General features: G+C 42.9%; 1 protein-coding gene across 2 annotated transcripts in view; it reads left to right on the forward strand.

Annotated features, from left to right (window-relative positions):
* STAG2 (STAG2 cohesin complex component) overlaps positions 1–24,911 on the forward strand; it is a 100,669-nt gene that overhangs the window by 13,482 nt on the left and 62,276 nt on the right. For both annotated transcript variants that reach the window (XM_077308513.1, XM_077308514.1), the window contains exon 2: positions 22,277–22,429. In XM_077308513.1, coding sequence (XP_077164628.1) covers positions 22,386–22,429 — 44 coding nt within the window. In that variant the 5' untranslated portion in view covers positions 22,277–22,385. The remainder of the gene's footprint in view (positions 1–22,276; positions 22,430–24,911) is intronic.

Consider the following 24,911-nt stretch of genomic DNA (forward strand, 5'->3'; position numbering starts at 1 on the left):
TTATTTGAAGACACTGAGATCCTATTGTGTTGATGAGAAAACGTACTAACTGTGAGGGACTCAACAATTATTGTAAAAGTAGCTAAGTCTTTGTTTTATGCCAGTAAAGGTAATATCACTCTACTTGTTCTACTGGGAAATGCTAATCCTGGTGTCTGTAGGGAAGCACAGCTGGAACCTGCAGCCAATGTTTCCATCTTGGTTGAATGAGCCATGTGGAGGAATTGCAGCAGAGCCTGGAGCCAAAGCACCATCAAAGCGTTGCTGCCAGATGCTTCAAAGAGACCAAGCACATGGCAGCCCTATAAATAGGGGGCCTTGATCAGCTCTCTCTGCCATTCCCAGGCTTGGGGACAGCCGGACTGGCCACAGCACCCCTGGCTGTGGTTGATGTATTGCATCCATCAGGAAGGAATATCACAGTGTCAGGAACGAAGCCGTTGAACCCCCAACAAACTCACTCCAAAGACATCACTCTTTGGTTCCAGTAGGAAGCTTTAAGTAGAAAGTCTTTATTTAGTAGAAAGTCAGCAAAGAAAAGGTCTATACATTGCATATGCTCGCAGACAGCAAACTTTGACAGACACCGTGTTGGGGATGGCAGGGCCTATATACTTGGGCCGTGGGAAAATAGGGGCAACGCAAGAAACCAGCCTAGGTTGGAATTGGGTATTCACACAGGAAAGTAGGATCACAGCGCCCTTTGATGTGGAGCTGTGTTAAAGCAATTTCCCCCATCTGTTGTTCTGGGCTCCGGTGAAACATCCTTGAAGATGGGATATAGTGAGGCACTGGGTAAACAAGGAGAAGCCTTGAAATGTAAACTGAGTGTAGGAGTGGGTGGTGCTCCCCAGCCTAATAGGAATGTCAGAATCTGGTGGGAGACTTGGGATAGTGGAAACAGAGTCCAAAAATCGGGGCAGAAACCAGGAGTTCATAACACAGGGCCTAAAGCCGGTTACATTGGGGAGACAGGTGGTGGCACTAGCCACAGTGCATCCTCAATTTTGGGTGTTTTTCTAGTCATCCACATATTTAAAAGTTTCTTAAGGGAGCGGCGGTTACATTGGGGAGACAGGTGGTGGCACTAGCCACAGTGCATCCTCAATTTTGGGTGTTTTTCTAGTCATCCACATATTTAAAAGTTTCTTAAGGGAGCGGCGGCCGTAGCCCTACCATAGGTCCACTGGTTTCCAAGGTGAAATTTGAATCTAGTTCTTTTACAAAGAGGCCTTTTAAGCCAATATTGTTGGTACCGTTGAAACGGCTTCGTATGAAGATACTGTTTATAGTGGCTGTCACTTTCGCATGTTGGGTATCAGAACTGGGGACATTATCAGTGAAATCTCAATTGTTTGTGATTCATACGGATAAAGTTGTTCTTCAGACCGATCCTACCTTTCAACCTAAAATCTCATCCAAGATCTGCACGGTACAGGAGATCAATTTACTGTTTTTTTGCCCCAATACTAAATGTCCTCTGGAGAGAGAATGGCATATGCTGGATGTATCAGGACGGAGAGTATTAGACATTCTGATAGTCTTTTCATTTCTGTTTCTCCTCCAAATACTGGTTGTAGAATGTCCAAAGCAGCCATTAGTAGATGTATGAGTTCCTGTTTCTCGGAAGCGCATGAAGCTCAGGGTCACAAACCTCCTGGGTTTGTGTAGCATATTCAGTAAGGGGGACAGTGGCTAATGCTGCATTGGCCAATTGTGCTCTAGTGCTAGAAATTTGTAAGGCAGCCACTTGGTTATCGGTGGCCACTTTTACAAGGCATTTATGAGGCAGAGCCTATAGCTCTGCTGATGCAGCTTTTGGTAGGCATGTGCTGCAACATGTAGGACCACAGGCAGATGTCCCACCCAGGAATAATGCTCTGGAAGGTCCCATTGTGCAGATGTCCTCTACTCCAAAGGGAGAATGACTCCTCACGGTAAGTGTCCTCTGGTTGTTTCTGAAAGTTTAGGTGTGGTATAGAGGCTAAGAGTGTCATACTAGTATCAGGAAGTAACCAGGTTCAAATCCTAACTTGTGCCATGGCAGCTTGCTACATGACTTTCTTAGACTTAACCTACTTTCATAGGACTATTGTGAATATAAAATGGAGAAGAAGAAAATGATGTATGCTACTTTGGGTCCCCATTAGGAAGAAAAGACAGGTTATATATGAATTAAATAAGTTATCAAAACATATGGACATGTGTGTGTTGTCAGTATTGGGCCTGTCAAGTTGAGTAGATGAGTCTTCATTTTTTGCTTTAACTGCAATAACTACTGATGTGTAATATAAAACCTTCTCATACTGTGTGTGTGGTATAAACCTGTGATGAAAATCCATAGTTGCTGTCCACATTCTTTCCAGAGATGTCCAGAGGTTAACAGTAGAGTTTGGTCAGGAGGAAATTAAGCTACAGCTTGTTATTGTCAGCATGTCTGTAGTAGATTTGTTGCAGCCAGTTTGACAGCTTCTCTCTCCACCTCCTGTTTTCACTAATAGACTGCAAGCAAATTTATGACCTTAAGGGCTGATTTTTTTTTGTTGAAACAGATGGCTTCCTGCTGCTCTATAACTTCAGGCTTTAGTAGGCAAAAAACAACAGTAAAGAGATGCACACTGATCCAATAGATTGCACATGGTGCAACCAGAGCATATACACAATCCCCTTCAAATACTGGGAAATCTTTCCAAGTAGCTGATTGATGGGATGTTAGTCCTTTTTTCAAAAGTGCTTGGTGTGAAACTTTACCTATTGAATTGGACAGGGTGATTTCATGCACAGTCCCCATCCAGTTGGGAGGGTATTGTAAAAGTCAGTCTCGTTACACATAATCCCTGTCTTTAAGATTGAGGGATAGTTATTGAGGAGGAAAGGTTTTGTTACAAATATTTGTAAATGGCATTTAGAAATGCTACAGAACAAAAATATTTTCAAGAATTTTATTCTCTTGAAATCAGTTTGGCTATATAAATTTATATATCAAGTCAACACTATATAAATAATGGCGATGGTGATATCTTTCTAGTTGTTGGACTAGGAAATTTAGGAATTGGTGCGACTTAAGAAGGGTGCAACAGAATTGCTTTGTTATTTTGTGGCAGATCTTTAGCATACATGGACCCCTGCTTGGAAAATTGGGGGGAAATTAACCAAAAATAACTCATCTGCATGTAACCTTGGGGCTGTCCTGGCTCAGTAATACAACATCAGGAACCCCTTTATATATAATGAATGTGTATCCTGTAAGAAGTACCATGTAGCCCAGGCTTCTTCAACCAGGATTTTGTAAAACCTTGGGGTTTCTTGATTGCCCTGGGAGGGTTTCCTGAATGAGTGGGAGTTAATTTATTTTTTACATATTTTTAAATGGTTTAAGCATTTATCAGCCATGTCGACCATTTATGGTCACGTCAACCCCCCCCTCCAAAAATGTCCAATGATGAGCAGACTAGGGGCAGCTCACAACATTTCAAACATATTAAAACAATTTAAAAATGTAACATTTCTATTTTTTCTGCTTCCCTCATTGTCATATCCAAATGCTCTTTTCAGTGTTGATGGTTCCCATAGGCATGGGGGGGGGGTCATCAGCATGGGAAAGCATATTCTCAGTATATGTTGTGCTTGGCTGTGCAGGGTTTGTTTTATTTATTATACCCAGTCATTCTTGATGAGACTCTCATAAAAGGTAAAGGTATCCCCTGTGCAAGCACCGAGTCATATCTGACCCTTGGGGTGACGCCCTTCCAGCGTTTTCATGGCAGACTCAATACGGGGTGGTTTGCCAGTGCCTTCCCCAGTCATTACCGTTTACCCCCCAGCAAGCTGGGTACTCATTTTACCGACCTCGGAAGGATGGAAGGCTGAGTCAACCTTGAGCCGGCTGCTGGGATTGAACTCCCAACCCCATGGGCAAAGCTTTCAGACGGCTGCCTTACCACTCTGCGCCACAAGAGACTCTCATAGGAACTTACAAAATAAAAACAGTAAAAAGTAGTATACTAGGATTAGGATATAACATTCAGAAAACAGTGCAAACAAAAATAGTAAAGGACATAATGTGCCATAAACAATGTCTAAAAAATAAAGTAGAATGTGATCAAAGCAAGCTAAGTAATAAAATTACAGGTCAATAGACTACCATCCAAATTTGCTTTATAGAAATGCCCTTGAACCTTGTAAAAATGTTCTCCTTAATATTTATGTATTTTACGTTTTCTTTAATATGGTGGACTCTCAAATCCAATCTATTCATGGGAAAGACCTAGATCCAGTGTAGTCACAGGAAAAAAAAATCACAGATTTTAGGCTTCAGGCGTGGGGTTGTAATATACATTCCAGGTCACAGAAGAAAAAGTTAGATTGCCTACATCATTCTGTAGCCAATATTTTAGATTTCCTGAAGGAAGGCACAAGCAAGGGCATTAGATTAGCAATACTTAGACACCAAGTAACATTAGCATAACTGGTACCCAAGATTAATGGGAAAGTCATAACCAGACATCCTCACATATCTCAGTTTTTAAAACGGGCAACTGCTAGTGCACGTTCAACAAAACATAGATTTTCTTCATGGTGGCTGAACACAGTTCTTTCAGCATTAACTAAATCACCATTAAATTCCTTAGATAAAATGAATTTGAAATTTCTTAGAAGGAAAATGTTATTATCAATAGCAATTATGTCTATTAAAAAAGAATATATTTAGTTCCATAAAGAGAAAGTTGTGCTATGAACTGATCCCACTCTTAGATCCAAGGTGGCATCAGGATTCGATGTTACACAGGAAATAAACTTACCAAATTTTTTCCCCCGACAAAAATGTCTTGATGAAAACTTGTGTCATAGTTTTGACTCCGCACAGAAGCCATTCATAGATTGGTTTCCTTATTTATTGTGGTGTCCCCTCCTGAAATAGGTATGCATATGTCCAAGGGGCCATTAGGAAATGTATTAAAGCATACATTATTGAATAATATATAAAACTCAGGGATATACCAGAGGTTATCACAGCTCATGCAATGAGAAGTACGGCTACTTTGGCTAAGAGAGTTTCAGCAAAAGAAATATGCAGGGTGGCAGCATGGTTCAATACGTCCATGTTCATATAGTCATTACTATATTCGTTCAGCAAACACAGCCTTTGGGTGACGCATACTGCAACATGTGATGGATGATTGAGGATGACGACCCACCCAGTGATTAGGCTGTGTTCTTTCAGATCCCACCATGGTTTCCTTCTGACTTGGGCAGTGATTACTTGTTGTGAGTGGTACTTCTCCCTCCAGGTCTTGGTGGGTGTTTCCCATCTCACTTTGAGGGAGGCAGGTCAAAGGAAAACTTCCTGTCTTTCTCAGGGAAACGCCCTCCACTTGCCACTCTACTTCCTGCTTCTATAGGAAGAACACTTAGACTAGGCATTTCTTATCTCGCATTGCTGAGAAACCTTCTTTCCTTTACTTTATCTAACCTTCTCTTCCAGTCGTCCCCCACCTCACTGTAACCTAATCCCAGCTGTTACCCCTACTGTCCCTTTCTTCTGTATTTTTCTAGTGAAGCAGGGAAGAGTTTTGGCTGTAGCCGCTGAATGCACGTGGTTGCAGGATCCAGTTTGCTTGGTGAGCCTTTTGGAGGCGTAATGGCGGCAAATAGGCAGGAGGCCAGTTGTTCATCAGAGGAGGAGCAGAATGAGCCCAAGGATGCTCCAGTGGCAGCGCTTCTTCTGTGGCGGCAAGGGAACAGGGACAGCGTTCCTCGTCTCGGAGAGCCGCCAAGGAGCCGCGCCACACCCCCCCCCCCCTAAGCTGACTGTCTCAGTGGCTATGAGTGAGGGTCTCTATCTGGGTTTTAACCCTAACACGTCATCGCAGAAGAGCGATCCAGAAGGGCCCCATCAAGAAGCAGGCACTGAATCTAACGTGGAAGCTGGTAACGTTGAAGTGATAGTGGGAAAGTTTAACTTGCCTCCTGATTTTTTTCCAGTTGTTGCAGAATTTTATGTAAGCAGAGATGGCTAAGTATTGTAAACAGAATATGACCCCCTCTTCTAGAACATTCTGTTCCCGATCCGCTTCCCCTGAGGCTTGCACTAGCAGGAGGAGGTCTTCACCCCATTCTAGGGCTAGATAGCCTACCATCGCTGCCCAGAAAAGGCCCTGTTATTCCCCAGCTTGCCCTTCAGATACTTCAGAGGAAGAACTGGAGGCTAGAGAAACAGAAGAGGGTAAATTTATTACGGACGGACAGATTGAAAGATTTTTTAAATGCTGAGGACCTTCAATTCCTATTAAATAAATCCATTTCTATCCTTGATCTGAAGTAAACAGGAACTGAGGACCCACCCTTTAAGCAAGCTAGAGAATTCCATGGTCCCAAGGGGAGTGGGGAATTTCCCCCCAAACTTGAGACCAATCTTAAGAATTTCCCCATGCCAGAATCTTTTGAAAGAAAAATCAGGGCTGAATGGGAGAAACCTATTGTCACTAAAGAGTTCCCTTCATTTATAAAGAAGATGTATTCACTTCCTGAGTTTGCGGAGTCATTTTTCCAGGTTACAGCCATCGATGGACCTAATGCAATTCTTCAGACTTCAGGATTAGTTTCTGAAGATGGGGAGTTCTTCTTGAGAGATGTAATGGACAAGAAAGCTGAGACAGCCTTATGTAAAGCTCATGAAGCCATGCCTTTGGCCATCAGAGCCGCCACCACCACATCTTCATTTGTCGCTAGGGCATCTATGGCATGGTGCAAAAAGTTGCTATCTCTCATTCCTGAAGCGGAAGGATGCCTTCAGGAGGACACTAATTGAATCCTCAAGGCTTCAGCTTACAATGCAGATGCTTCCCATGATACTGCAGTTTTTGCAGCTACATCTAATACAGCTACAGCATCTAATACAGTGGCTCTGCGCCTGCTGTGGCTTAGAGCCTGGCAAGCAGACATACATCCAAAACCAACTGTCACAGCATATCCTTTCCATGGTGATAAGCTTTTTGGAGAAGTTCTGCACAGAGTATTGATAGAGACTAGGGATAATAATGCGATGTCACATCACATATGCAGAGATGGTAAGCCCTTTCCATCCTTATTCTGTACCCAGAATGCTTGCTCCAGGTATCAGTTGGAAGGAAAGCGTGGCTCCTGGGGCCAAGGGAGACAGAACTTTAAGAGAGGGGGATCTGGTTACAAATTTAATCATTTCAGGCGGAATCGATCAGAATGCTCAGAGGGTGAGAATAAGTCCCCCAAGGCCTGACTCTGCACATACCTGTGGGAGGCCAACTACAGGACTATCAACAAGTCTGGCTAGATGTAAGGGTAGACACCTGGGCTCAGGAGGTGGTCTCTCAAGGGTACAAAATAGAGTTTTGGCAGGACCCACCATATCGTTCTTTCATATCACTTCTACCCAAAAACCCATTAAAGGGAAAGCAGACATTGGATGCTATAGAACATCTTCTAAGATCAAGAGCCATCGAACCAGTTCCTCCATTGGAACATGGTTATGAAGTATATCGTCTTCTGTTTACAGTCCTCAAAAAGAAAGGGATCAGGAGAGCCATCATAGATCCAAGGAGGTTTTGAATGGAGATTCTCCGTTCAATTGCAGAGGCTCTTCAACTGGGGGAGTATCTAATGTCTCTAGACCTGCAAGAGGCATATCTCCATGTGCACACCTTTCAGGCTTACAGGCGTTACTTACGTTTCTGTGCGGGGGGAATGGCATTTTCAGTTCAAGGCCCTACCCTTGGGCCTCTCGAAAGCTCCCAGAGTATTCACGAAGATGTTAGTAGACGTAATAGTTCTTCTAGGACAAAAGGGGTTTACACATGTATCCATCTCTAGACAACCTGTTGGTCAGGGTCCCTTTCCATCACCATGTCTATGTGTTTCACACAGAACACCATACAGAATCTAGAATCAGGTTCCTTATAAACTGGGAAAAGAGTTCCCTATCCTCTTAACAGCGCCTGGACTATCTTGGAGTGGTTATACATACCACCATGACAGGACTCTTCCTCAGGCCAAGATCCTCAAAACCATAAGGATGGCTACACAAGTCATAAAGGCCAGGTCCTCATCCCTTCTTCAACTGGCCAGTTTGTTGGAGATAATTATTTCCAACTCGGAGGCAAAACAGTGGGGCAGGGGCCATATAGAATCATAGAATAATAGAGTTGGGTCCCTCATGGGTCATCTAGTCCAACCCCCTGCACTATGCAGGACACAACTCTATCGCTCATCCTCTGTTAACCTGCCACCCCCTTACGCCTTCACAGCCTTTCCATCAGATGGCTATCCAGCCTCTATTTAAAATTTCCAGAGATGGAGAACACACCACCCTTGAGGAAGCCTGTTCCACTGAGAAACCGCTCTGTCAGGAACTTCTTCTGGATGTTTAGACAGAATTTCATTTACATTAATTTCATCCCATTGGTTCTGGCCTGTCCCTCCAGTGCATGAGAGAACAACTGTGCTCCATCCTCTATATGTCAGCCTTTTAAATACTTGAAGATGGTTATCAAATCCCCTATTAAACTTAACATTACTCAGTTTAGCCCACTTCTTGAGCCTATCAAGATCATCCTGTATTCTGCCTTCGGTTGTGTTTTCTACCACTCCCAGTTTAGTATCCTATGAAAATTTTATAAATATCCCCTCTATAAACCCTCATCCAAATCATTTATAAATATGTTGAACAACACAGGCCTTTGGACAGATCCCTGAGTCAATCCACTTGTCACTCTTTTCCAAGAGAATGATGAACCATTAATAAGTACCCTTTGGTTATGATCTGTCAACCAGTTATCAATCCACCTGACAAAATTCGGATCCATACCATTTTTTACCAACTTGTCAACAAGAATATCATGTGGAACGCTACCTACCTGGTGCACACATCAGTGATGTCACAGAATGACTGGACATGCTTGTCAAGCCCTCAAATCATTATGCCTTCTTTCTCATCCATGTAGGAACAATGATACTGCCCAGGACAGCATGGAACGTTTTAAAAAAGAGTTTGTGGATCTGGGGTAAAAAGTAAAGGGACCTGGGAGCACGTTTTCATCAATTCTTCTAAGTGGTTGTGGTTTAGGTAGAGAGAGAGAGAAATGCAAGTAAATGACTGGTGTTGGAAAAGATTTGGATTTCTGGATCATGGTCTATGATGTTAATATGAGGGGCTACTATCAGGAGATGGTGTGCACCTCACAAGGGGCGGAAAAAGTGTTTTAGGGAGAACCCTTGCATACCTCGTGAAGAGGATTTTAAACTGAATCCACATGGCCAGTGAATCGTAAATTCAGAACCTAGTGTGATGGCAAGAAATGAAGATGAGAAGATTGCAGTTCGACAGGGAATGGCACATAAGCAGGGTACTAATTACAAGGAATTTCACCACCTATGCTAGCCAAAGATTTTACACAAATAAATGAATCGGGTCTAATGCCATTTAGATGGAAGTTGAGTATTATTGTCCGTATTTTTAAGAAAGGTGAAAGAACAGATCCACAGATTTATAGACCAATAAGCCTGTTGGATATATCAGCAAAATGGTATAGTAAATTTTTGCTACATAAACTGGAAGATTGGGTGAATGAAAATCAGGTTGTACATCCTCAACAAGCAGGTTTTAGAAAAGGTCTTAGTACAGTTAATCACTGCCAAAACTTATATCAACTAACCTTTTCGGGTGTAAATGGCTCAACAAAATCATTATATGTAGCATTCGCTGACCTGGTGGCAGCTTTTGACCCCATTGATGTTGTTGTTATGTGCGAAGTCGTGTCCGACCCATCGCGACCCCATGGACAATGATCCTCCAGGCCTTCGTGTCCTCTACCATTCCCCGGAGTCCATTTAAGTTTGCACCTACTGCTTCAGGGACTCCATCCAGCCACCTCATTCTCTGTCGTCCCCTTCTTCTTTTGCCCTCGATCGCTACCAGCATTAGGCTCTTCTCCAGGGAGTCCTTTCTTCTCATGAGGTGGCCAAAGTATTTGAGTTTCATCTTCAGGATCTGGCCTTCTAAAGAGCAGTCAGGGCTGATCTCCTCTAGGACTGACCGGTTTGTTCGCCTTGCAGTCCAAGGGACTCGCAAGAGTCTTCTCCAGCACCAGAGTTCAAAAGCCTCAATTCTTTGACGCTCGGCCTTCCTTATGGTCCAACTTTCGCAGCCATACATTGCAACTGGGAATACCATAGCCTTGACTAGACATACTTTTGTTGGCATGGTGATGTCTCTGCTTTTTAGGATGCTGTCTAGATTTGCCATAGCTTTCCTCCCCAGGAGCAAGCGTCTTTTAATTCCTTTGCTGCAGTCCCCATCTGCAGTGATCTTGGAGACCAGGAAAATAAAATCTGTCCATTGATAGAAACCGCTTATCATCAAAGTTAGCAGGAACAAACATTTACAGATGGCTGCTCTCTTTATTACGCGAGTTACATACAGATACATATGACCAAATCAGGGTAGGAACATCAGGATCTTTAATAGAATTCCAACAAATAAAGGAGTCAAACAGGGTTGTGTATTGGCTCCCCTACTATTTAATCTGTATATAAACAACATAGTTAAGAGGCTTTCCAGTCCCCATTTTTTCCACCATCTCTTCGCCAACAAAGAATCTCCCATTTTATTGTATGCTGACACGAAATTAATTAGGGCCTGCAAAAGGGAGCTCCTCTTCCAGGCATGTGGTTAAGGTCAACCAAACTACCACTTCTAGTTGGCCCTCAAGCTCCCCCTCCCCCCTATGACCAACACTAATCGGTTACCCACTGGGTCCAGTAAGAATTGAGCTGAGGCTCTCACAATTTCTATTTTATAATGTTATTACTATGATCTTGTTAAGTTATTAGTGTTATAATATTATTACTGTTACCTGTTACCATATGTTAATTGTATCCTTTCCTGTTTTTTGTAAACCGCCCTGAGCCCTCGGGGAGGGCGGTATATTAATATAATAATAAATAAAATAAATAATTTCTTTTACTAAAATAGGACTAAGAAGGATGCTGCAAGAACTAAGTGCATACTGCAAGGAGGAGCCAACGTTAATTATGAGAATACAAAAGTAATTGTATTCAGAAAAAGACGAAAAAAATCGCCCTGTAGCACAGTGGTCCCCAACCTTTTTATCACCAGGGACTGGTCAACGCTTGACAATTCTGAGGCCTGGGGGGGTAGTCTTTTGCCGAGGGACGTCGCCACCTGAGCCCCTGCTCCACTTGCTTTCCCGCCGCCCGCTGGGGGGCGCTGCCAGCAGCAGCTGCACAGTGTCACGCCAAGGGGGAGCCCCAGCCATGGCGGCCGCTGGAAAGCATCAAAGGTGAGCCGGTGGCACAGTGGCAGGGCAGCCCGAGGCAGGATCCAGGGAGGAGGACGAGGAGGATCCGCGGCCCAGTACCGACTGATCCATGGACTGGTACTGGTCCCCGGACCAGGGGTTGGGGACCACTGATTTAGCCCATCTAGTAGGCCAGCAAGAAATTTGGCCCTAGGATCTGTATACAATGAGCAAGTGAGAATGTAATGTGGGAAATTCACCGGAACTAAAGCTCCACAAATACAGAAGCATTGATCTTTTGGTGTTTTATGGTATCGCCCACTCAGTAGAGCTGTTGGCATTGTTTGAAATCACATGGAGGTAAAAGCTACTCTGAGACTATGAGTTGAAAGATAGACTAAATAGGAAGATCTCAAATAATTTGTTTTGTATTTGTACCAGGGATGAACTTTTAAGATTGCAGGATTAATGATCTATCAATCAAGGCATCTGAGATAATAACCAACTCAGAGACTGGGTATTTATCTCCTGAAGAGTTTAAAAGGTCATCTGGGATGCAATAACGTGACAAAATGCTGTTTAAAAGTCTGGAGCAAGAAGGATCTTTGGCCAACAAAAGCTTAAAAGATTGTTCACTAAGCGAATTTTAACTTAACGTTCCATGCTTCCATTTCTTCCATACTTTTACAATGGCCAAATGTATGCAAGCCCTAATTGAGGGCAGACCAATCTCTGCTCTCATAAGAGCTGCTGATGTCCCCTTTGGAAAGGACTAAGATATGCCTGAGAAAAAGATTTTGAATAGTTTCTAGGCTGGTAATATCTTCCTTCCAATCCCAGAGGTGAGGGACGACTTGCTAGTAAATATTTTCCGGGCTGGGTCTATAAGATGTCCTCCCTTTGTGTAGTAGAATCTCAGAATAGACCCAACTAACCTTTGTGCGGAGGACTTGATGGTTTCTAGGTGTGCATTCCAATTCAGAGTCTCTTTAAATGTGACTCCCAGATATTTGAAAGAGATACATTGTACGATAGGGTGCCTGTGTATGCTACAGGAGTGGTCCCCAACCTGTGGTCCGGTGCCGGGCCGCGAAGGCCTTGGTGCCGAGCTGCGGCTTCTTCCGTCCCCCGCCCGAAGCGAGAAGCTCACCAGGCCGCGAGCAAATCGGCTGTCGAAGCAGCCGATTAGCTTGCGGCCCGGCGAGCTTCTTGTTTCGGGCGGGGGAGGGAAGAGAAGCTTGCCGAGCCGCAAGCTAATCGGCCGCTTTGGCAGCCGATTTGCTGGCGGCCCAGAGGGGCTGGGAGGCGAAGCCATGGCTGGCGGCATGGCGGCGGGCAAACGTGCGTGTGCGGACTGCCGTGCATACGTGTTTGCGCCCCTGCCGGGCGCAAACGCATGTGCGCAGTAGTCCGTGCACGCGCGTTTGCGCTGGGGCTGCTGCGTGTGCGCGGGCCCCCGGGCCGCCCTCTCCCCACTTACCGGAGCAGCGGTCCGTGGCAGCCGAAAGGTTGCGGACCGTTGATATAGAGAATGGAGCAAAGTTGTTCTCTTTTGCCCTGGAGGGACAGACCAGAAACAAGGGATGAAATCAATTTGAAAGTAATTTTGTCTAAATATCTGGATGAAGTTGCTGTGGTTTCTCAGTGGAACAGGCTTTCTTTTAATTGGTGGGTTCTCCATCTTTGGAAATTTTTAAGTAGAGGCTGGATAGCCATCTGATGGAGGGGCTGATTCTGTGAAGGTTCAAGTGTGTGGCAGGTTATATGGGTTGAGGGATAGGGTTGTGAATGTTGTGCATTGTGCATGGGGTTTGACTAGATGACCCAGGAAGTCCCTTCCAACTCTGATTCTATGAACATTAAATTATTAAAATATGTGTTTATCACCATACCATTCTTAAAATAATCAAAATATGTGGTTACCATCCAAAGGCTAACATAAAGAATTCAGTGGAAACTTGTGGAGATTAATCAAGCTGATAGTGCATGGGTGTCACCGGAGAATGTATTCCAGAATGTATGAGCCACAGCAGAAAAGACTCTTCCCCCAAGCTGTCTCATGGGAAGTCACTGCTAGAGTCCCCTAGACAATGAATGTAGGGATTTTGAGAGTGTTGTTTCAGGAGTGGTGGACCAATAAATATGAGTGTTTCAGAGTGTTAGAGGCTTTAAAAGTTAACACCAACACATTTGAATTATTTCTGGAATAATATGAGCTGAACATGATGTTCCAGTCAGCTACCTGGCAGTTGCATTCTGGACGATGTGTAGTTTCTGTAGTGTCTTCAAGGGTATCCCTACATAGAGCAAATTGCAGTAGTCCAATCGAGTTGACTGTTACATGGATCGATGTGGAAAGGTTTGACCCAGAATTTGAGATAAGAGTCAGGCTTCAGTTGGTCACCAGACAAATGTTATATTTTTGTAGCCAGGGGAGATCTGTGTAAATTTTGAACTGGCTTGTATTGGTGTATAGATTTCTTGATTTCTTATTTGCTTAGTCCTGGCATGAATCACCTTACATTGAAAAAAATTGTGGGTGAAGGATGATGATAGTTCTGTTTGTAATGGTTGGGTAATAATTATTATTTGGTCAAACAATGCAGATTGCATATTAGTGATGCAGTTAATGTGATAAAAGTGCATGTGAGAACTGGTCCTGTGATGGCAGACAGTTTCAATACTACTGTTGGGTGGAGGGCGAGAGCATTGTACAATACTTTGTATACCATAAAAGAGTGTTTCCCCAATTATTTCTGGCAAGCAACATGGTTGCCAGGTTCTTCTGTTTGAGTAACTGAACAATGGTAGCAACAAAAAGTATATGCTGTATATACTGCTGTAGTTTTTCAGAATTAGATATATTATCTCCCCCCCCCCCAAAAAAAAATATCTGCCATTGTTTCTTAAGCCCAGTCCAAAATATGTCTCTGCTCATGCATGTTTTGTTTTTCTTTTTAAAAAGAACTAAGCATTGTGCAGGAGACCAGTCATTACAGTCTTCTGCGTGTTTTATCTTTTTTTTTTAATCTTGTAGAATTCAATCAAGGGACAGAGACAGGTTGTGTTTTGTTTTACCATGGCCTCAGTTGGATTTGATCTCCCTTGTGAATGCCTTGATTTATTTTTAAAACGAAATGTGAGAGATCATAATTATGGATCCCATTATTGTTGTTGTTGTTGTTGTTGTTGTTGTTGTTGTTAATTATGGCTTCCTTGTCCCTAAGGTGGATTATATGTTTGGCATGGTACTACCTTTAAAAATGGTTTTTAGAATTTTCAGTGTATGTTGTGCCACCAACATACTTATTTTTTTAAAACACTTAACTGACAATGTAAAATAAACTTGTCTCAGATATGATATTATAGCAAGTATACAGTGTATCCATAGGAATCCATTTGGAGAACACTGCTACCTAAAAGTTTACTAATATAGTAATTCAGATATGCCGTTTCAATGAATTCTATTACCAAAATATGTCACTGAATTTTGTAAAAACATTTGCCAGTTTTTTTCTTCCCCAAATAGCCCTTCCAGAGATACTATTATTATTATGCCAGTATTTGTTTATATGTGGCTAAATAAATTGCATTCTATGTAAACTTGGCATGATTAAGGTGAGGAAATTCTGAAGTAGTTTTTGTATAGAAATTTTTTTTAAATCTTAACATTATACTGCTGATGCTGCCTTTGAAATATATTCAAACTTCCTGTCAAGAAATAGCTAGGTCATCCTTTGGGTATCCTGTCTTCTTTAGCTTTAGGCTACAGCTCCACCAAGTGATCTTTTAGCATGATACATTTTCATTTTAAAAGTGAACTGATTATGTTTTAGCATCACATTGTGGCAGCCTGAAATTGCATATTATAACTGGGAGTCAAAAAGTTATGCCATTGGAAGCTGATTGTCTAACAGCAGATAACCTGTGTACATTGCTGAGTCATTAGGGAATAAACATCTTTTTTGATGAGCTCATATAACCTATCCTGCAAATACAAAGCAAATTGGCAGGGGCTTTCTTAAATTACACGCTGCTAGGGTTATGATGACTTGAGAGCCAGTATGGTATAGTGCTTAAGAAAGATTAACTCTAATTTGGAGAATCAGGTTTGATTCCCCAGTCCTTCACCTTTGGTCACTCATCAGTTCTCTAAGGACTCTCTAAGTCCTGCCTATCTCACAGGGTGTTTGTTGTGAGGAAAGGAAGGGAAAGTATAAAAGCAACTTTTCTTGTAGCTTCTGAGAAGAAGTTTTAACCTATATTAAGTGCCTTGGCATCTGATATATGTCATGTAGCCAGTATAGATTACAGACCTATGCATAGATTACTGATAACTGATGTGCAGAATTAAGCACAGATATACTGTAGTTGTACATAGTGCATCTTGGTCTAGCTGGCCTATACTAAGCTAGCTTCATTTCCTTAACTTTCATAGGCTATCCAGATCCAAATCAGTGGTGTTAAAACTAAGAAATCCATTGGCAGTGGGAGAGGAGTGTTAATGCAAGGGGAAAGATCTGCCTGTTGAATCAAAACAAAAAGTTTTTCTTTCAGGCCCGCAAGTACTTGTATTTTGAAGAATTACCATTATTACTACTTAGTACTACAATAATTATACTAAATGTTTGCTAAAGGTATGACGAAAACATTTTAGAATATATATTTATTGTTACTTCATTTAAACTCTGCTTCCCCCCCCCACCTGAGACATAAGGCAACTTAAATAATTTGGCTTTCCTCCAGTTTTTCCTCATAACAACTCTATGGGGTAGTTCAGGCTGATAGTGTGTGACTGATGCATAGGTGGAAACTTGGTTTATCATCTCCATTACAAAAAACAAAACTTCTTACCCTAGTGTAATTTCTCCCCAATTTTTCAGAATCCCTTTATTGCTTCAAAAACACCATTTACCGTATTTGCCGGCATATAAGACGACTCCCCAACATTTCCACTCAAAATATAGAGTTTGTCACCATTGTACAGCTGCAGCGCGACCGCAGCAACTCTGGCCCGCCCCTGCATCTCCTTGTGACCAGCACTAGTGCGCAAGTGTGCCTGTGCAAGGTCTGCGTAGACAAGGAGCGGGCCGGAGCGCCGCTGCTTCCTGCCGAGCAGAACGGGGCCGGTCACACCAAAAAGGCTGGCACCCCTGCCTCGCTGCTGATGCTCGCCGCAGCCACGCTGATGACACGCCTCGGCCGCGCTGGATACCGCGCGATACTGGATGGTATGTAGAATGAGGTGGGCGGGCATCAGGAAGCCACTATGGGCACCAGGCGGGCATCGGGAGGCCACTGTGGACACTGGGCGAGCATCGGGAAGCCACTGTGGGCCACTATGTCTATCCCAACTGAAGTGCACCCGGCGTATAGGACGATCCCCCCACTTGGAGGCATGTTTTTCAGGGGGGGAAAAGTAGTCTTATACGCCAGCAAATACAGTAATTCAATATCGAAGACATTAAGAAATAAATTCATTTACCACCACCAAATGTTAATAAGCTTATGGTTGATTAAGAAATTATAGGAGACTCACACCCATTTATTTTTTTGTTTTACAAAAAAGCAATTGATAGAAAATGATAAAATAAACTTTTGGTTGAATGCCAGTTGTTTTTGCTCAAACTTGGCTAATTCTTTTCCTTATTACAGACCCTGTTGTTTGTGCATTATTCCAGCCTTTTTGCTCCCTCCCCTTTTTAATTGCGAATGGTTGAGAATTGTTGCAATTTTATAATAAAATCATCACTGAAATACTAATATGAACAATGAAATTCATAGATGTCATGGTAACTTAGCACCTGGGATTTGTCAAGCCCTGGCAATATATATTTGAGATTTTATCTCTCCAAATATACGTGTACTAACTTACACAATTCCTAGGGATAATGATCAAGAGAAAAAAATTCTGTATTGTGTTTGGTTATAGTAGACATACAACATAAGAAGAATGCTTGGATTAGGGTTGTATGCGGTGGTGTCTGAATTGGCCATTCCAGGCTGACGCAGCCAGCACCGCAGGGGTGCTGGTGGTGGAGTAGAGGTACAGGCGCCGGTGTGCCGAATTGCGCACCGCGTCCACGCCTCCCCCCCCCTGCAGTGTGGTGCTGGTTGCATTGGTCTGGAACAGCCGAATCAGACCCCACCACACACAACACTAGCTTTGATAGCATCACAGTGTATAAATATATGCATGAACACACAGCTTTACATCTCTCTAATCAACATTCCTTGGTGATGCTGAAGAGGTCCTGAGCTGCTGCCTGACTGCTATAGTCAAATGGCTGAAAGTAAATTAATTGAAACTATATCCAAACAATATGTAAGTGACGCTAGTTGGGAAGGTGAATGTCTTGAAGGACCTTGTGCTTCCCACTTTTGATGGGGTTCAGCTTGCTGACTGACTTAAGAGCTTTGTTACACTAGATCTAATATTACTGTGAGAGAAGCAAGTTAAAGCAGCAACAAAAAATGCTTATCCCCAACTCAGGTGACTCCGTCCCTTGAGTTGGCCCATTGACGATTGCATCCATGCCATGATGACATTGAGATTAGATTATAGTAGTGCACTTTACCTATGTTTGAAAGTTAATTTGGCAGGTCCATTGAGTTCACAATATTGCATCTAGATAAGTGGTTCTCAACCTAGGGGTCATGTCCCCATTTGGGGTTGCCAGACCCCTTTGTCTGGGTCCCCTGGTTGGTTGCCACGGCGGGGGCAGGTGGTGGTGATGGGCGGCGGTGGCCACTGGGGGTGGGCAGCAGCGGAGCAGTGGTGGCAGGCAGAGGGGGGGGCGGTGACAGCAAAGCAATTACAATGGCCACCTCCACGCTGCCTGACCATTGTGTGTGTGCTCGCCTGTGCATGTGCATGTCACTACCGTGACCCCACCGCAGTTGGGGGCGCGGCATGGGAGCTGTTGAGAACCGCTGACCTAGATATTTATAGGTAGTTTGGAAGTGATTTATTACATACAAAGGCCATGGCCACAAAACCTTTGCTCATTACTTCAGGTCTGCTTGAACTCCAAACCTCCAGGAATATTTCCAACCCAAGGGTAGCCAATCTCCAAGTGGGACATGGAGAGCTGCTAGAATTACAGCTCATCTGCTGACTATAAAGATCAGCTCCCCACTATTGAGTTTGGACAGAGTTGTTGTGGAGAAGAAACGTCTAATAGCCAAATCTCCTGAATCACTATAACATCATACCTAATGATATATTTGAGGAGTGGCCCCAGGGAAAAGGGGAATATTTTGCTAAGGTTGGTCCAACTCAAGAAGTTTTTTCTATGCCAGTGCCTTTTGAAACCAAAATTAGGGCAGTTTGGAAAAGACCTCTGATGAACAAGCAAACACCATCTTTTATTTTTAAAAAGCTTTATTCATTACCTTTTTATGGGGAATAGCTCCCTCACGTTCCTTTGATTGATGCACCCGTGGCCACTTTACAATCTGGCAGCCTTGTTTCAGAGGATACTGAAGATTATCTTAGAGACGCGTGGACAAAAAGGCTGAGATGGCTCTTCGCCATATACATTAAACAGTTGCTATAGCAATTAAGGCCTCCTCAGCTGCATCCATTATGAACAGGGCCGGGATAACTTGGTGTAGGAAGGTTTTAGAACTGGTCCCTGAAAAAGACAAAAGGGTGGTTGATGGTGTCACTTGAGTGTTAAAAGCCTCTTTTCAGCTGATGCTACTTTAGATGCTCTTGTTTTCACAGCTAGGACCTTGGCCTTTAATGCTGTAGTATGCCGTCTCCTTTGGCCAAAGGCCTGGCTGGCTGACTATCAATTGAAGGCCAGAGTCACAGCCTACCCCTTTGTTGGGGACAAGCTTTTTGGAGTACATCCTGGGCAGAATATACACTTACTTTCTTTATTCCATTGTCAATCCTGTTGAATTCAGATCGCTTTGAACTCGATTATTCCCCCCCCCCCATTGAAACAGGAAAGTCTTCTGCACGTGGTTAGGGAGGCTCAGAAGGGGGGGGGGAGGCAAGCCTCTTTCTTTCTTTTCTTGAAGGGGGGGAGAGGAGCCAGCCAGGGAGCCTCTTTCTTTTCTTGGAGGAGAGGGGGAGAGGATCGAAAAAGGTAGAGGAGGGAGGGAAAATCCAGGATCGACAGAAGTTGAGAGAAATTAGGGGCTTCTCCTTTAAGGCAAGCGTGTCACATGACCAGGTGTGGCCTATCAGAGATTTCTTTTCCAAATGGATATTGAGGGTTTTCAGCACTCTGAGATATGGCACAATAGAAGTAGAGTCACTCTGAATCAATCCTTCTTGCTGCAGAAGGAAAATTAAAATCACCCAAAATGCAAACGGAAATCGCATTCTGTGTAGAGGGCAGGGACTGAATCGATCTGGGGCTGGAATAAAAGCTCCATGCAGTTTACACCCTGGTTGAGACGAGGGATAAGAAAAAAGCTACACTGAGGCAGGTATGAAGAGAAAGGTCTTTCTTTAGGTCTCAACACATCTTGCCTATATTTAAGTCAAATTATAAAAGGGGTCATGGTATAAATTATAAAAGGAATGATGGTATAATAATAACAACAGTGCTAATTTTCGTTACTCAGGTCACAGAGGAGGCTATGGAAACAGGTGGTCACTACTCAAATAAACCCAACAGGGCTGACAGGAATTCCCAGTCCACCAAGGTGTTACGCCACAGGGGTTCCTGTGGGGGGCAGGCTTCAAAGGTTTGCAGCAAATTGGACCCTCAACCATATAGATGTCTGGGCATTAGACAGTGTCTTAGACGATTACAAGTTAGAATTAAAAAAGAACCACAAATCGATTTCTTTTTCCCCCAAAATTCAAGGTTCCAGAGAAGAGGGTAAGAACCCAGGCGGTTATAGAGCCAGTTCCCTACCAATACTAGGGCAAATGAGTTTATTTCATATTTTTTACTGTCCCAAAATGAAACTGGGATAGGAGAGCTATCTTAGACTTAAAATATCTAAAACGCTATCGTCTTCATTTCAGGATGGAGACCTTATAATTGATAGCAGACATTCAGGACCTTCCCTGGACATTCAGGACCTCCCCATCTTTCCCCCTCACAGTCAATTCCTTCAATTTTGTTTTCAGGGAGCCCACTTCCAGTACAAGGCTCTACCTTTTGGCTTATCATCAGCTCCGAGGGTATTTACAAAGATTTTAGTCAATGTCGTATCACATTTGAGACTGGAAGGGATAGTGATATATCCCTATTTAGACCTCTTACTGAGGGCAGGGTTTAAGTGTCACTACAGTACGTAGGCAAGTGGCGACCTTAGCTTCTATTCTTTGCTCAGAGAAGGGAATTCTTTCATCTAGGCACCCTCATATTGTGAGTTTTCTGAAGGGTGCCACACACAAGGATCCACCAGTAATCCATAGAATCCCCACATGGAGATTGAATTTAGTATTGTCAGCATTGACAAAAACTCCTTTTGAGCTGGTAGATCAGGCAATTTAAAATTCTTAAGGATGAAAACCTTATTTTTAGTAGCAATAACCTCAGCTAGGAGGGTTTCTGAACTCGGATTCTGAACTTTTGTCAGTTCCATAAGGACAGAGTGGTGCTGAGAACGGACCCTATCTAGACACAAGGTTTTCACACCGTTTTATCTCAGTCAGGAAGTAGTTTTACCAAATTTCTGTCCCAATCCCAGAGACTCTAGAGAGTGACTCTGGCATAATGTGAATGTCAGAAGAGCAGTTAAGGCTTTCATCATTAGATCACATGACATTCTGGTTTCGGAGTCCTTGTTTATCAATGTGATTCCGCCAAATTTGGGGTAGTGCATGTCCAGCGCAGCCATCAGTAGGCTTGTATCATCAAAGCCTATAAATCTCAGGGGTATCTATTCCTCCTGGCATCACTGCATACTTGATCAGGAGCTCAGCTACAAAAGCTGCCTTTGCAAATAGTTAATTTGCAAAGTGTCTACATGGTCCAATATATACACCTTTGTCAGACAGTACAAACTCTCTACTCTTGAGTTCTGTTGAGACTGCTTTCGGACGGTGTGTGCCACAACATGTAATCCAGGAAACTTAAATGCTCCCACCCTATAGTGGGCTTTTTTGGGACAGCTCTTTCATGTCCCACCGAGACGTCCTTCTGGATCTCAAGGGAGAACGACCGTGATACGGTTGACTTACCGTGATACGGTCCTTCTCCTTGAGGTCAGGAGGACATTCTTAATAAGTTTCTTAGTTTGCAATGCAGTTGTATTAACGGAGAGGTTCAATAGTCAGTAAGTGTTATTAGAACAATTGAATGGAGATACTCTGTTTTGTTTGATGCTGTTTTTTGAGTTTGAGAGGCTTGTTATCAGGCTGGAGCAAGGGTGCCTTACATGGCGCAGGACAGGAAGTAAAATTAAGTCCTGCCTTCCTATTAAAATGGTGTGAAAACACCCATTGAGACGTCCTCCTGATCTCAAGGAAAAGGACCATATCACAGTAAGTTAACCAATGGTCGTTCCAAGCCAGATTTTTTTTTCATTTTCTGGACTAGCAATCCAACCAGCCTTCTTTGCACCATTCAATACTTGATGCCGGCTTTATTTCCTTGAAAGAGGTGCTCGAACAATTCAGGGAGGATAGGTCAGTAAAGACTGACTAGTGATGGTGATAAAAGAAAGCCTTAGTATTCAGAGGTAATGTAACTGTGAACTTTTTCCAGGGGCAACTGTGCTCATGTCTTATTTACTTAGAAGCAGCTTGTTGGCCACTGTAAACAACAGGGTGCTAAAATGATGTAGCCAGATTTTTTTTTTCTTTGAGTGCAAGAAGAGGTGCTTTCCTGTATTGATATTAATGTCTCAGGTAGGAAAAATAAAAAAGGTATGAAATTATAACACGAACTATTTTACAATGTGACTATTTTACAATTAACACAAAAAGAGGCTGCAACTAAATTTGTAAGAATATTGTATAAAATAAGTTACATGAGACTGTAATGTTGATATTCTGCTCCTCACAGGTGTAATCTACTACATAAAGAGAAGAAAATAAGAAACAAGTACACACCACCTACAGTTGCTTTTTGAATGCATTTCTAATACAATAGTGATCCAGAAGATGATAAAGAAATGATAGCAGCTCAAGAAGCAACAACAAATTTTGCTCTGCTTCAGTAAGTAAGCTAAAATTATAATGCTAAACTATAAGCCATGAAGGTGTTTAATTTTGTCTTTTTTTCAGACGGTTTTGGTAGAAACTGGTACAGTTTCTGGTACATACATGGCTAAACCACAAACTGAAAAGTCATAGCATAATCTTGTCAACAAGGAATTTTATGTGAGTTTAAAGCTTTGCTTAAATGATCTAGTTATGACTGAAACATAGTTGCCATAGAAGGGCCACTTTCTGCCTTCCCAGATGGTATTATTTCATGTTATACCGTCCCAGATGACTTATTTGCAGAACTAGGAAATAATAAAGAGAATGGGTTTTCGTCCACGATGCAAAAATTGATAGATCTTTAATTGTGCAGTCCAGATGTGCTCCGTGGTTAAAGACCTTTCAAAAAGATCACAGCAGAACCCTGTATCTGGTTAATATAAACGGGAGCAACTTAAGGGTAGCATTTTTGGCCCTGAGATTTCAGTCAGTGCCCTCTTCTGTTTTGACTGGGAGATATGCCCAAATTCCTCTTTCACAATGTCTCTATATCTGTGGGAACCCAGTAGTTCCACACCATCTATTGGAATGTGTACTTTACACAGATCCAAGGAGGAGATTTCTAAATAAAATTATTCCAGAGGCATTTTCTTCAGCTCATGATAAATTAAGGTATTTACTTTCTAATACAGATCCATTTGTGACACAAAGGCCTGCCATGTTTGCATTGACCACAAGAAACATTCTAACCTTGTGGCTAATACTATGGGCTTTCTAAATAGCTAATGAACAGAATGTATGGGTTAAATGTAATTTTTACTCTGTTTAGTTAATAGTCATGATAGATCTGTATTTCTTTTTAACTAGTCTACTGCACTGAACAATTTTGTTTTGTGTCTGATTTTTGCGGCAACCTATGGCCTAGTGCAATAAAGTTTGACTTTACAACTGATGGATAGTTTCTGTACATCAGTGGACATCAACCCCCGGTCCGCGGCTCGGTGGCGGGTCGCAAAGGCCACGGTACCGGGCCGCAGGCAGCAAGAAGGAAGGGAAGAGGCAGGCACAGCCGCCGGCATCGCGGTGACGCAAACGCGCATGCGCGCTGTTGCCGCACATGTGCGTTACCGCCCCTAGTGGCAAAAACGCACATGCGCAGTTGTCACACATGCGCGTTAGCGCCACCTGGTGGCGAAAACATGCATGTGCGGCAACTGCGCGTGCGCGTTTTTGCAGCACCCTGGCCGTCGGCTCTTCCCTCACTCTTGAGGCAGTCCCTGACCTGAAAAAGGTTGGGGACCTCTACTGTACATAATTGCTCTTTATATGTACAGAATGTTTTATATACCTTTGCAGAAATGGCACTCAGATCAGTTTCCTAGAGCAGTTGTCCCCAACCTTTTTATCACCAGGGACCACTCAACACTTGACAGTTTTACTGAGGCCCACTGCCCTAACTCTCCCTGACTCTGGTCGCTATGGTAGTGTTTAAACATCCCTTCAAAATAAGATACAGACACGCCACAACAATGAACATAAGGAACATTTTATTTTCATGGAAATTTTAACTCATGCCAATGACAAATCAGTGGGAACCCTGAACATACAGCATTGTGAATGATTTTTCCTAGCATCTGAAAGGATTGTGGAAAAGATAGTGGTATGCTCAGATATGTACATTTCGAACTTCTGCAAGGGTGGGAGCATGTTTGAATAGAATGACCATTGCTTATTCATTGAAAAGAGTCCTTCTGTTCCGAGGTCAGGAGGATGTCATGTTGCGTGTTGCCCACCACTCTTTGAGGCAGGCAGGCCTAGCAACTGAACATCAAGAAGAAAGCACCAGGAGTGTGAGCTGATAAAAACTAGGCTAACAAAGGATAGTTGAATCTATTAACCAACTGCATAGATAACTCCACAGGAATTATATTCTTTCTCCCTTCTTATAGTCTACTCCAAAACAGGGATATTTTTTTGTTTTTTAGCAAGATGAGACTGATTCTGGATTACAAGGAGGGTTAAGATTTACTCCTGACCTCATAGGAGAAAGAGGTCAGGAGGACATCTTGGTAGGACTTTCAAGAGCAGTCCTTATGATGGTGAGTTAACAATACCAGAATCCATCAAAGCATTGTAGGATGCTGTGTCCAAAAGATGCATCCTCTGTAGCCAGGTGATCACGTTTGCAACTCAAAGGAGTAGACCACATGGCAGCCCTTGCAAATATATTCAAAGGAGGAGCACTTGGCAAGGGCCGTATAAGCTGTAGAACACCTGAGGAAGTTGGCCGTGATTCCAGTAGGAACCAGCTTCCTCTGGGCTTTATAAGCCTCCATGATATTTAATGTAATACTATCTGAAGTGCTGGAAGATAGATACTGAAGGATATCCCCTGAAAACAGATTATGTCCATGTGGTGCCGGTGATCATGAATCCTTCGTCTATGTGGTGTTTTATTGTGCCTTTTATGACCCCTAAAGTAAATTTTACATAGA

Source organism: Paroedura picta, chromosome 13 (genome assembly GCF_049243985.1).
Source record: "Paroedura picta isolate Pp20150507F chromosome 13, Ppicta_v3.0, whole genome shotgun sequence".
Classification (NCBI taxonomy): domain Eukaryota; kingdom Metazoa; phylum Chordata; class Lepidosauria; order Squamata; family Gekkonidae; genus Paroedura; species Paroedura picta.